General features: G+C 39.0%; 1 protein-coding gene across 1 annotated transcript in view; it reads left to right on the plus strand.

The window, feature by feature from the left end:
- The window catches only part of Atp8b4 (ATPase phospholipid transporting 8B4 (putative)), a 166,684-nt gene that overhangs the window by 111,054 nt on the left and 45,613 nt on the right, over positions 1 to 10,017 (plus strand). Inside the window, 1 exon segment of the mRNA XM_028755546.1 lies at positions 4,219 to 4,407. Coding sequence (XP_028611379.1) covers positions 4,219 to 4,407 — 189 coding nt within the window.

The following is a 10,017-nucleotide window of genomic DNA, read 5'->3' on the forward strand; positions in this document are numbered from 1 at the left end:
TATAGAGAGAGTTTTCTGTAAACTGTAGCCCACCCAATCACTGCTAAGGCTTCCATCACTAAAGAGGAGTTTGTCTTCTTGTCCTCCATCAAAGCAGAATTGTCCAGTATATATTCTGTGTCATGTCATGCTGGTATCTCAGTTGCTAGTTTATTTTGATTTTTTTATTATTAAGTAGCATTCCTCTGTAGGGACACACCACACCCATTTCTAGTTTTCTGTTAATAATGTTAGGTTGTTCTGGCTTTTTGTTGTCACAAAGACTTTTTATGTCTTTTCAAAATTATTTGTTTAAAAACATTGGGAGAAGGACAACTAAACACTTAAGAGTGGAAATCGCCAGCTCATCATAGAAGGAAGGATATGTTTAAACTCCTAAGAAACTGTTCAACTGCTTTAAAAACATTCAGGTATCATTTTATATCCCCGCTGTGCATGAGTGAGAGCAGCCACCTGCCTGCACTCCCACCCAACATTGCCTGCGGCTGCTCTTACATTTCAGCCGTTCTTACTGCTGGCTAATGCCTCTTACCACTAAAAAGGGTTTCTCGAGAGAAAGGAGTTAGATATGTGGATGATTTCAATTGTTTCTAACCCTTGTCTCAAGACACTAAATTCCACTGTTGGGTTCTGATTTGAGGAAATGTGAACTTGGTTTCATTTCAAAGCTTTCATTGTGGGATATGCTGCCCAGGCTCAAGAGACTCCCGACATGCTAAAGAATATCCCAAACTAAACTCTTCTGTAGAAATGTCACTTACAGAGAAGACGAGAGTACAAATCCAACACTAAAAGTTTTAATATTTAAAATTCAGTTCACAGTGGTATTGCTGCAAGTGTGTGGCATTTGGCTCATGGGAAAGCTACTTGGAGACACTGTGGTTTCGGTCTGTACCGGAGTAAAGTTTCAGAATAAGAGAGAGGCAAATACAAACACTTTTTTTTTTTTTTACTTTTTAAGTAAATGACAATAATATATGTTGCAAAATTTTCTTTTTTTTTCTTTTTTTTTTAATTTTTTTTCTCAAATCATAATTAATTCACACAGGGGTATAAACACAGAAAGGCAGGAAGTGGGGAGGTGAATGACATTGGAGTGTGGGTGCTCAGGGGGAATACAGATATTTTCAGAACCGGGAATCGGCTGGGTGAAGGTTCAGGGGACAAGTCACCGTGACTCTGCCTATGACTCGCTTGTCCCCATCTAAGCTGGTATTATCTGCCAAGGCTACCTATTTACAAGGTCCATGACCACTCAGGCTTATAAATTTCCACAAAAGCTGCCCGTTGACATTAGCTTATAGCCATCTGTTTCAATGTTTTTCCACTGAGACCCAAGACTTGGTGTTAGTATACATGTATGACAGGCCCACTGCTGATTTTAGGCCTATGGCTGATTTTAGGCCTTCAGTGTGTAAGCAGAGCTGCCCCTGACATCTCCTCCCTTCTCTAAGTATAGAAGGGCTGTGGCAATTCTAAACTTGCAAAGGCGGGGATAGAGGCCTGACCTCCAGTATTTGAAGGGGACCTTGTAATGGCTCTGGTCCCCCTGTCGTTGTCCAGTGAGGCATGAGGGCCATACCCGTCCCGATGTCTTTTTCCTGGAGAGGGGATACTTTTGACATCAACCCCTATGTGTTGCAAAATTTTAAAACTCTTTTATTGCCTTATTTTACCAATTTTAAAATTTGTAGAAGTTTGATAATAGCTTGGTATATGTTTAATTTTCATAAACATTTAATAAATGCTAGAAATGAGTGTATATTCTATATTTTGGGGGTACTATATTCTAAACATATACATTCAATAATTGCATTCAATGATTTTTAAATTATAGTACTCAAACTTCTGTCTTTTGTTTCTTTGTTTATTTAGTGACAGACTGCTGTTCTATCGTCCAGGCAATCTTTGGGCCTCAGCCTTCTAAGTGTTTTCTTAAATAGATTTACTTCGACAACTTGATTTCTCAGCTAATTAAAATATGCCAAGAACGCTTAATAGAACAGCACACTTGTATGTTGATATTTGTAGTTCTACCAAAGCTTGCTTTAGAATGTTATGTTTGATAATAGTTCAGACTTCTGTCTTCGTTAGACCACAGCCTGTATCAGTAACCCTTGACCTCACTTTTCTCCAGTCGTCATTTTTTGTCTTAGAGTTTACTGTGATTGTTTCTATTTCCTAGGTGTTTGTGCACTTAGCTTTTGTTAGCTTTCATTTATCTCTTCTCTTACATTATGGCTACATCTCTTGTAAATGATATTTTTTATATTTTTGTTTTTTATTGGATATTTTATTTATTTACATTTTAGATACCATCCCTTTTCCTCATTTCCCCTCCCTAGAAACCCCCATCCCATCCCCCCTCCTCCTTTTTGCTTTTATACCATTTTAATTACATGCAAGTGTTAAGGTCAGTTCTAGGTTGAGGAACTAGCAATACAATAGATGCAAATAGATAAGCCCTTAGAAACAGTGATCACGGGAGTGTTCATGAAACTTTATTGCCTTGCTTGTTCTTTGACTATTTGCATCTATTGTAAATGATAGATGTAAATATTTGGGCTGAGGCCCAAAGATTACAGAATAGCAGTCTGTCACTAAATAAACAAAGAAACAAAGGAACAGAAGTTTAAGTAATATAATTTTAACATTTAAAAAATCAGCACAGATAAAGCTAAGGACAAAGAGAACATTTGATCTGTTTTCCTTTGTTGTCACTACACTTAGTTTTAAATACTTAAAGCCCTGCTGTTGATAACATTTGGAGTCCTTTTCAACCATCCTACTTTGTCTTCTCTTTGTCCTACCTTTCCTTTCTTAGACTCTTTTTTCTTTTTTGTCTTTCCATAGGTTTAGTCCTTTCTATTCCTGCTACTTTGAAAACAATGAACCTTTATTATGTTAGCAGTTAACATTGGGACCTTAACATAATAAGCTCATGAAAGCCTAAGGCTTCTTTTGAGTAAAACAAAGATCCTTTGATAGTTATCAATGCTGCCCTGCCCATATGCAACATTCTCACCAAGCCTTTCATTCCTTGAAAACCTCACTGGTGCTATGTTTATAACTGTGGTCAGTGTCTGCGTGATTCACTCATATGTATCTGCTTTATTTTCCTTAGCATGCATTTCTATCTATCTATCTATCTATCTATCTATCTATCTATCTATCTATCTATCTTATTTATTTCTACCTACTAGTGGTAAGTTCATAGCTTCCCTATTGCTGGTACAACCAGGAGAGACTCTGAAGTAACTATGTTATCTTTGCTCCTTTTTCTTTTTTCATTGTTTGAGACAGAGTCTTGCTATCCACTCCTGACTAGGGTGGTGTTCACTATATAGCTCAGGCTGACCTCAAACTCATGGAAATCTTACTGCCTTTGCCTCTTACCGGATTCACTCTTCCACTTGCTTATAAAGTATACTCGAGAATATATGCAGGGAAGTAAGGTTTTTTTTTTTTCACAAGGAATTCATAGTATACTCAAGTCTACCCACTAATAGGAAAACCAATTGCATAACAATTTATCTTTGAACACTATAAACAGTAAATATTGATCAGTGCCTACATCTTCTGATTTATTTTTCAAACACTATATAATTTTATGTAAGTTGGATTATTTTTATTTTTAAAGCTGTTTTTTAAGTCTTTCTTCATGTTTCATTCTTTCTTTCTTCTCTCAGCTCCACTCCAGCACACACACTATTAAGCAACATGTCCTTAATATCTTGATTGATCTTTCATATCTTGATGTAGTTTTATATATTCAGCCTCATAAAATGATCGTTAGTAACTTAGCAAAGGGAAGGTCAGATTGTGTGCTTCTCCACTACTTGTTGGTTGATGTTTTTAATGATGATATCACCTCTTTTGGCCATAGGACCCATCAGTATAAAAATCAAAATAAGAATTTAAGTAATCATTACTTCTAAAGGCTTACCTTGAGCATCATATGGGAGTCATATGAGGATCCTATTATGGTGTTTTCGTTAGAACCTGTAGTCACTGAAAGTGAAGACCCATGGTCTACGAGCCCAAAATTTTTTATTGCAGTGGAGAAACAGACTCACAGTTGGACAGTGAGTCCAATAGGAAAGTCTTCAGAGTTGATGCCGGAGTTAGTTATTAAAGAATCCATTGAGATTAGCATTTGGAGTATGAATGTGAATTATTACCCTCAGCACACAATGTGTTTGTCTCTTTCCCTTTTAGGACAACTGGTTTACCAAGTCCAATCACCTGATGAAGGAGCTCTAGTTACCGCTGCTAGAAATTTTGGGTTCATTTTTAAGTCTCGAACCCCAGAGACAATTACAATAGAAGAACTTGGAACACCGGTTACTTATCAGTTACTTGCCTTTTTGGATTTCAACAACATCCGGAAAAGGATGTCTGTCATAGGTATGTTGGCTAGCTGCAATTATTGTTGATCTTTTGATGCTTCTGTAGTCATGCTGATGCTTCTTATGGATAATCTGACTATTGGCTATGTGCTACATTTTTGTAAATTTATGAACCCTCATGATCCTTAACAGCCTAAAAAGTATAGTGATCTGTGAATAAAATTCAACAAGAGCTTATTATGTGCCTAATATTCTGAATTCTCTATCTGAAGTAATTGCAGTACACACTATTATTTTTATGGCTGTTTTGTAGGTAATCAAACCAAGATACAGAAAAGTGCAGTGACTTACCTGAGTCCAAAAGCTGGTGACACAGTGGAGAGTCAAACCCAGAAGTCTGACTGGAGAGCTATTTAATTCTGATTCAGGAGAGTTTCTGAACTGTGTAGCTTTTGCTGGTTGTTGTGGGCATCGTTGGGTGTTCTCACATCAGTCATTCATTATTTTTGTTTATCCCCATTGCTGGAGATGGTGGCTTATTTAGTACACCGTCACATACATGCTTAACTCTGTGTTAACCCTTACCACTGTTTCAGTGTCCTCAGATGGTCACATATCCCCTTTCAAATCCTCTTACATCACTAAGCAGGCTTTTTTCTTTTTATCTTTAAAAATTATCCTTTTTCTTAATTCTTTGAGAATTTTATATAATGTGTTTTGATCATATTTACTTCCTTCCCAAACTCCTCTCATATCAACTTTCTCCTTCTCTACCCACCCAATTCTGCATCCTGTTTTTTTCTTTAATCTTTTAAGTCCAATTTGTGATGATTGTATATTCTTGGATATGTATGTGGCCTTTCACTGGAGTGTGGTCAATTTTCCAGGGGCTACTTAACGAAAAACTGACTCTTCCTCTCCTAGAAGCTATCAATTTCAAAAAGTTCCTTTGCTAGGGGACTTCATGTCTACCCTCTCCCCATTTCATGCTGAGATTTGGTCTGCCTTGAGCTCGCACAGGCCTTCTGCATGCTGTCTTCACTGCTGTGAGTTCATATGTGCAGCTGCCCTACTGTCTTCATAAGATACAGGTTCTTTGTAGTCGTCCATTGTCTTTGGCTCTTAGACTCTTCATTGTCTTCTGCTTCCTCTTCTGTAGTGATTGCTGAGCTTTGGGGTGAGGGGTATGATGGAGATGTCTCAATTGGGGTTGAGCATCCCATAATCTCTCATTCTCTGCATCTTGACCAGTTATAGGTCTCTATGCTAATCACCATCTATTGAAAATAGAAGCATTTCTAGTGAGGGTTCTGGCAACAGTATATCACCCTCACTTAGGACACAAGAAACAAAAAGATTTTAAGTCATTTATCGGAGAGTATCACAAAGCATAGCTAATCAGATGCAAAGAAAATAACTAAATCTGGGGTTGTCTTTTTTTAAAGTTTAACCATGGTCAAAGGCATACTGAGTGGTAAAGTGCTTTCCTGGGATGTGCAAGGCTCTGGGTTCAACCTCCAGAAGTCAAAAATCAAAACAACTACTCCTCAAATGAATCTGGCCTCCTAACTTCTTGGTAGTTCACTTGCTTTTTACACTTCCATATCTTTTAAGCACTAGGAAAATGGTTCCCAGCTTTTAGCCCCCATTAGAATGAGCTGAAAAACTATTTACAGATCACCTGGTTTTGGGCACTGGTTTGTGAGTTAGTTCATCGGAGGCAGAGTCCCTATTTCAGGTTTGCATTTCTGATAAGTTTTATGTGATGCTGATGGTACACCATAGGGGGGACCGCAGATAGAGAAACACCACTCTTGGATAACATTTTCTTATTGTTAGTCATTTCTCATTGGAATGTTTCTCAAACCTGTATCATTCTTTGTTATTCTCCAAATTCAGAGTTTCTCTAGAATCCTGTTGAGGTTTTCTTAAGTCTTTCCTTTCCAGATGCATCCTAGAATTATCTGCAAACCAATGTCTACTAAACCACATTTTTTTCTAAACAATTCTATTGTCCTTTCTTCTTAGTTACCAGTAACATTGCCTCAGTTAGGGGGTCTTGTTATTACTTACTTGAGTTATTTCAGTGCCTTCAAAATTGCCTCCATTAAAGTAATACTCTATGCTGGCAATATGCTACTCTTTCTAAGGCATAGACAGATCATGTCAGTACTTAAAAATATGTTGGCTTCCTAGAATTCCCAAGTCAATGTTCTTAGTATGAGCACTTAAAAAAATGTTGGCTTCCCAGAAATCCCAGGGCAATGCTCCTAATATGATTCGCAAGGTCACATGCAAAGTGAAACCAACCTATTTTTTCTCTACTTTCTAAACTTTGTGCTCAAGCATCATCTCAACTCACTATTCCTGGAATGTATTATATTCTTATATCCCTCGTGTATTTGTTGTTTTTAATGAATACCTACAACAATTCTTTTCCCTAATTCCCTTTTGCTGAACATTCCTTCTCATCTGGTAATGTACAATTTAAATGTCATTTGTTTTTCTTCTTTTCCAAGTAACTATATCTTATGGTATTCCCCAGAATGCTTTGTTCAATACAGCAGTGGGATTCCATCTCCTGGGACTCATGATTAGTTCAGCTCATAGGCTGGGTGCTACTTGAGGTCAGGTATCCTTATCTTTAGATTCTCCAGGGCCAAGCACCCGATAGGCACAGGATCTTTACAAATATTCATTAAATAAATACTCTGTAACTTATAAACATCTTGGTCATTGCATTAAGTGAATTCCTACTATGGAAAATGCATACATTCATAATGGTAGTGTTTGGAGTCTTTACCAGAAGGTAGTATGGAGAGATTGTTCTGAGGCTACTCATTAAAACAATTTTTTTATGATAACAGCTGCAGGCAGCTTCCATCGGCTATGAAGCACACAGGCGGCTCCAGGTGTTGGCGCATTGTTGCATCAGCAGGAGCTGTCCTCTCTTTATAACCCCAGGGGAGGTGTGAATGGGCCTCATCTGGCTCAGAGTAGATTTTATTTTGCTCTAAGGGTGTTGACAAAAACCTAAGAGTGTTCTGTGGGGAGAAATTTGGCTTTTGCTCAGCATCGGTCACCATTACGGGCTGTGGGGAATTCTCAGCTTAACCGCAGACATCAGATGTCTGCCTTAATGGATCCCATATGAGGAAGGGCAATGCTTAGCACAGAGTGGGGCTCACAGGCTTTATTTTGGCTGCTTGGGTTTTAATCATTTTAATCAGGGGGGAATTCAAGAGGAACATTGCTAGGGCAGAAAAGTCTGTTTGAGTCTAGGCAGGAAATAATTCCAGCCTCCTGATTGTCATGTGGCCTGTTCTATGGGGACAATACCCCTGTGACATTGCTGCTGTTTCTTCCTCAACCTCTGTCTTAGTCAGGGTTTCTATTCCTGCACAAAACATCATGACCAAGAATCAAGTTGTGGAAGAAAGGGTTTATTTAGCCTACCCTTCAAAATTGCTGTTCATCACCAAAGGAAGCCAGGACTGGAACTCATACAGGACAGAAACCTGGAGGCAGGAGCTGGTGCAGAGGCCATGGAGGGGTGCTGCTTAATGGATTGCTTCCCCTGGCTTGGTCAGCTTGCTTTCTTATAGAACCAAGGACCATCAGCCCAGGGATGGCACCACCCACAATGGGCTAGCCCCCCCTTGGAAAGTAATTGAGAAAATGACTTACAGTTGGATCTCATGGAGGCATTTCCTCAATGGAGGCTCCTTTCTTTGTGATAACTCTAGCTTTTATCAAGTTGACACACAAAACAAGCCAGTACAGTTCCCCATTGCTCTTCTTTCTCCTTTTCTTCTTCTTTTCTTTTTCTCTTCTTCTTTTTGTTTTCTCTTCTTTTCCTCCTCCTCCTCCTCCTCCTCCTCCTCTTCCTCCTCCTCCTCTTCCTCCTCCTCGTCCTCTTCTCCTCCTCCTTCTCCTCCTCCTTCTCCTTCTCCTTCTTCTTCCTTCTTCATTTTATACCTTATTGTTTGTTTTGGATGTGTCAGTCATCAACTTATTAATGTCTGATTTCAATACCAGCATGCTTAGTTTTCACTTGGGAACCAGAGCAGCTTTTTAAGTCAGTGTTGTTTAAATAAAAGTTGATTTCTATAATAGTTTGTCAAAGGTAGTAGAATCTACTAATTAGCAAACCTATGAATCTCATTATATTGTTATGGAAGAGTCCATTGCACTAATTTGCATATAAAGGTCAGTAATTCAGTCCATAAACAACAACAATAAAGTATTGAACGGAGGCAGATGGCAGATAACCACTAAAGCATAAATTGCAGCAGCCCTCAAAATTTGATATGAGATAAAGAATGTTCAATTGTAAATATCTTGGTGTGGTGCTTATCACAATTCCAGCATATGGTAGGTCTAAGGGTAGCCTGAGCTATACTGTAAGACCCTATTATCTCCCCACCCCACTCCCAAAAGATCAAATTTTCAGCAAAAGACTGTAACTACTAAAGAAAAGTGCTGAATTAGCCACAGGCGTCATATTCTATTCAAGACCCTTCCATGGCTTGAACAGATAGATACACAGCACCCTGAGAATCTCTCTGCCCTGGGTCTTGTCATGGTCTTTTGTTTTAAGACCATTGGCTGGCTTTTATAGCTGCACAGCCTGGTGCAATTCTTCTCATACCTTGATTTGAATTGCCTAATGGGGGAAAAACATTCATGGACGTACACCCCTTTCCAGCCTGTTTCCTACCTTCACTTTATGGCCATTAAGTGGATAATAAAGTATATATTATGTTCTCCTGTTCTAAGACATTCTATTTGTAGAGAACAGTTTAAGTGGAAAGCATGAAATGATCTTTGATTCAACTGAGGAAGCCTGTTAAGGTGTGTGTTCAGACTGTGAAGTGAAGTTGTAGCTCAAGCAGTTGGAGTTCCTAGGCAAAACTACACAAATCTATCATTCATTGATTCATTCACTCAGTCGTATTATTAAGTGCATACTGTGTGTCAAACGGAAAACCAAGCCTATAAAGTTGGGCCAGCTCTTAAGTGACTTGAAAGTAAGATTTGATAGCGTATGCAGATGAGATTAATAATTCAGGTAGTCTGCTGCGGGCTGCCATTCCCAAACCCAGAACAAGGGAAACCACTCCTACCTATAACAGACTTTCAGTGGGAGAAAGGCAGAAGAAGGGTCTTTTCTTTCAACTCTGTGAGGTTTGTTTGTAGCGATGGTTGACCCAAGAGCAAATGAATGAGCTTTCATAATCAACAAAGGGTGTAAGAGAACACCAGAGCAACAACCTGAGGAACTAGGAGTTAGGTGAATCCTTGATAGGCAGACAGGCAGGGAGATGGGCCACTACTAAGTTCTAAAGATGGGAGCTTTTCTCTCACCCTTCTTTCCTGAGACAAAAGCCTGGTAGTTTAAAACAAAGGCCTCACTCTGTCTCCACCAATAGGACTCCTCTTCTATTGGACCACACAACACTGACTAGGACAGGTTCATCAAGTCATGGGCCTTGTCTTTGTTCAGACTGACTTGCCCTAAGTTTGGGGAGGAAGAACTCTCAAAGATGCCTTTTACTCCAGCCCTAGTGGAGAGACTGAATTTTGTACTCTGGAGTCCCTCTTTGCTTTTCTCTCCTCTCCTCTCTCTCTCTCTCTCTCTCTCTCTCTCTCTCTCTCTCTCTCTCTC

This window comes from Grammomys surdaster, unplaced genomic scaffold (genome assembly GCF_004785775.1).
Source record: "Grammomys surdaster isolate TR1022 unplaced genomic scaffold, NIH_TR_1.0 129, whole genome shotgun sequence".
NCBI classification, from domain to species: Eukaryota; Metazoa; Chordata; class Mammalia; order Rodentia; family Muridae; genus Grammomys; species Grammomys surdaster.